The sequence below is a fragment of the Aplysia californica genome, unplaced genomic scaffold, assembly GCF_000002075.1.
Source record: "Aplysia californica isolate F4 #8 unplaced genomic scaffold, AplCal3.0 scaffold00297, whole genome shotgun sequence".
NCBI classification, from domain to species: Eukaryota; Metazoa; Mollusca; class Gastropoda; order Aplysiida; family Aplysiidae; genus Aplysia; species Aplysia californica.
In genome coordinates, this window is record NW_004797567.1 from 706699 (window position 1) to 710189 (window position 3491).

The 3491-nt window shown below is 41.4% G+C and overlaps 1 protein-coding gene across 1 annotated transcript in view; it reads right to left on the minus strand.

Moving 5' to 3' along the window:
* Window positions 1–1433, minus strand: part of LOC101859339 (probable G-protein coupled receptor 139) — a 29606-nt gene extending 28173 nt beyond the window's left edge. The window contains exon 1 of the mRNA XM_035970631.1: window positions 1309–1433. Within this exon, the coding sequence (XP_035826524.1) occupies window positions 1309–1433 (125 nt within the window). The remainder of the gene's footprint in view (window positions 1–1308) is intronic.
* Window positions 1434–3491: the final 2058 nt, after the last annotated feature.

Genomic DNA, 3491 nt, shown 5'->3' on the forward strand with positions numbered 1-3491 from the left:
CTCTCTCTCTCTCTCTCTCTCTCTCTCTCTCTCTTTGTTTCATTTGTGGCACTGTGTGTTCAGTAACTTCACAGCAGTTGGTACACAACTGTATCTTTTGCAGCTGTTCAAAGTTTTTTGTGCGTGTTGTAGAAATGGAAGATATAGAAGACGTAATATTGTGCAACCACACAGAAACGCACGTGTTATTCCAGAGGTGCAACGGCATGCAGTTACTAGTTGGTGAGTCTTAATATTTTTCTCATCTTACCAAGAAATCAACACGGATGAGAGGGGTTGTATTTCGACAGGGTTAAAGAAAAGAAAAGAAAAGAGAAGAAAAGAAAAACTTTTTTTGAAGATTAAAAAAGGCCTAGTCACTTGTTTGGGCGAGTAATAAATTAAATTATCAAAACCTGTCCATTTTGGACTCTTATTATTTAAAAGGTGCAGTGCGTGGTTCTCTGTTAGGCTATTGGGCGTAGAGGTGACACGTGATTTAACACAAAGAGACTCGAACCCTATTTCCACACGTCGTCCTTTTGAATATTTAACCAAATTCGAAAATTGCTGAGTACCATAGAGAAGATATAATTATTTCGGAACAGCGGAACATGGACATACAGGAGGATGAACATGCACACACTGAGAGGAGAACTGGGCCACAGTCAGTAGGGGAAAGAGTCTGGCACCTTCCTTCTTTCTACACTGTCTCCCACACGTAATTGAGATGATTCCCCATGTTAGCAACGGTTAGGTGAGTTATCTGTCGAGACAAGGAACGGCCCACGCAAATCATAGTGTACTTCCACTAAGACCGAAAACTCCATCGTCTCGGACCTCAGCCTCACTCGACATCCCAATTTGTCTGGTACTTTCTAGTCATTTTAGGACAGTCTAGTACCGTCATTTGCGCTTTCTCTTCTTTTTGAGAGCCGAGTGAAAGGGGGAAAGAAGCAATATTCCAGAGATAGAAAGTGAGCGTCCGTGTCCCCTGCAAGGAGACACTGGCAGTGTGACCAAATAGCTGGGGGCATGTAAATCGGTGGCTGTGTGGTAGTGTGGCCACATTACGCGTCTTTGTGTGGCAGGGTATGTGCTCGTATATATGTGTATGTTAGTGTGTGGATGTATGTCCCATAGTGTGTGTACGTGTGTGTGTGTGTGTGTGTGTGTGTGTGTGTGTGTGAGAGTGTATGTGTGCGTGTGTGTGTGTGTGTGTGTGCCCGTGTGTGTGTGTGTGTGTGTGTGTGTGTGTGTGTGTGTGTGTGTGTGTGTGTGCGCGCGTGTGTGCGTGTGCGAGCACATCCGTGAATGGGTGCTTCTTACTGCTGTTTTTCTGCCACATCCCTGATCGTAGGGTAGGTAAGTTCCAACACTGAGCCTTCTCGCAAAAGGGCCATAAATCTCGGAGGTCCTGGATGCAAGATGCGCTGGTTAAAATATCCCTTCATGGTCCAAAATTGATAAGAATAAGCTTCAACAACCATCCCGGCAAAATAAAAAAAATAATTTCTACCATCTCTTTGGGGTTTTTTGGTAAGTGTTTTACCGCGCTTGCAACTGCGTAAGGTCATATTAGCGCGAGGGACACACCTAATATTTTTGGTTGATTCAAAGTTTTGTTGAAATTAGTTTGCAGTTTACCGAGTATTCCTATTTAAATGGTTCAATTTTATTGTTTTTGAGAGATCTTGTCCATCTACTTGTGTCTTCCACGTCCTTGTCAGTACACCTCCTTGTTACACGCTCAAGAACAACACACGTGGTTGACACTTCTGTGCCTGTCTGTTACGTCACTTGCTTGCTGCCTGGCTGTGACGTCAGCAGTGACTCCTGCAAAGCGTCGGTTCTATTACAGAGGCAGGCAGCTGGAACATTTCTATCATTGCAGTTATGTTTGCTTGGGAAGAGTTATGCGGAACGCAGTAAATTTACTTTTCGCTAAGCTTTACAATATCATTTATTTTTGTTGTGAAAGCAGCCAAAAAACCCAAAAACAAACAAGCAACAAAAGCTTAGCTGAGCTGACATCAAACATTCATAAAATTGAGAATACCGGACATCTTTTAAGAGTAGACATTCTTTTCCTCATAAAGCATAAAAACGAACACGTATAACAATCAGATAATATGGTGTGTCCAAGGACTACTTCAAGGTCCATTAACTCGGTCATCTTTGGACTAAGTTTAACAAAACTCAAAACTAACAAGATTCGTGGGTGGTTGGTAGGTGCTCCGGTTTGGTTAGCTTCTTTTTTCTCCAAAAACATCTATTGTCTTTATCTCCTCTCCTTCTTTTTTGTGTTTGTTACTCTCTTGTAACACCTTTAAACTTCGGCACGTATGTAACCTTATCGTGTTGTAAGTGCCGTAAAACTCTTACAAAAACTAAATTTTAAAAAATTCAGTACGATAATGTTAAATTTGTCAGCAGGAGGAAAATAGAGTCGTTTGATCGATAAATATCGTTTTTACACTTTCAAACCAAAGAGTGGAAAGAAAAACAAAAATAAAAACAAAATAAAAACCCAGCAATTTTTTACAACTCGACCATACTGCACACATGCGTAGAAGAAAAAAATTTACAAAATTGACGTTGTCAAATAAACTCTGGGAGGGTGGTGGCTATTTAGATTGTATGCTCCAGGTGTTACCCACATCTCACCACCCACAAGCTGCCGGAAGACGTTAATGGAAGGCTTGAAATACCCTGTGACATGGTTTTTGGTCCGTTATTTAGGTCAGTTATTTGGACTGCACCTAATGTCCTACATTGAGGTTGTTTTGTGGTTTTTTAGTAAGAGTTTTACGGCACTTGTAACACAATAAGGTAATATAAATGCCGAAGATTAGAGGTGTTACAAGACAGTAACAAACATAAAAATAAGAAGGAGGAGAGATCAGCATGATGGATGTTTGATAGGAAAGAAGGAGCATTGAGCTTAACGTTTGTTTTTGTGTTGTTTCTGCAGACAACCTGTTTCTGTCACGAAAAATATCAAGGGATAAATCCAGTGAGTGCAAATCATTCCAATACAGTGAACATTCATTTCTAAGCTTTCGGCTCACAAGGCGTTCCCAAACATGTGTTACAACCATGCAGCGACCATTCTTGATGTATGGTGTGTGGCCTCTACACTGCAGCAACTAGCCCTCCTGAACAGAGCAACCTCTTCTCGTCCCCAAAGTGGTCCAATATTTTCTGAACACTTTGAGATATCTGTCTGAAGTGACGGTCGTGGTTTTATTATCTTTGTCCAGACCACATCCCTAACAGCTGTACGCCCTGGGGTTATTTTGTACCCCCCAGGGTTGTATTCTTCCCGTTTTAGAATACTTCTAGTACTGAGATCTCTTTTAAGCTTTCAGTATTTCTCAAAAAATCATTTTGACAGACTGTTATGCAAAGCGTACAGATCGGATTAACGAGTACATTTCCTCTTTGGAAACTGGTGGCTCAGAGTTCCCCACGTCGTATGGATACAATAGTAAAACACGACCTACGGATTG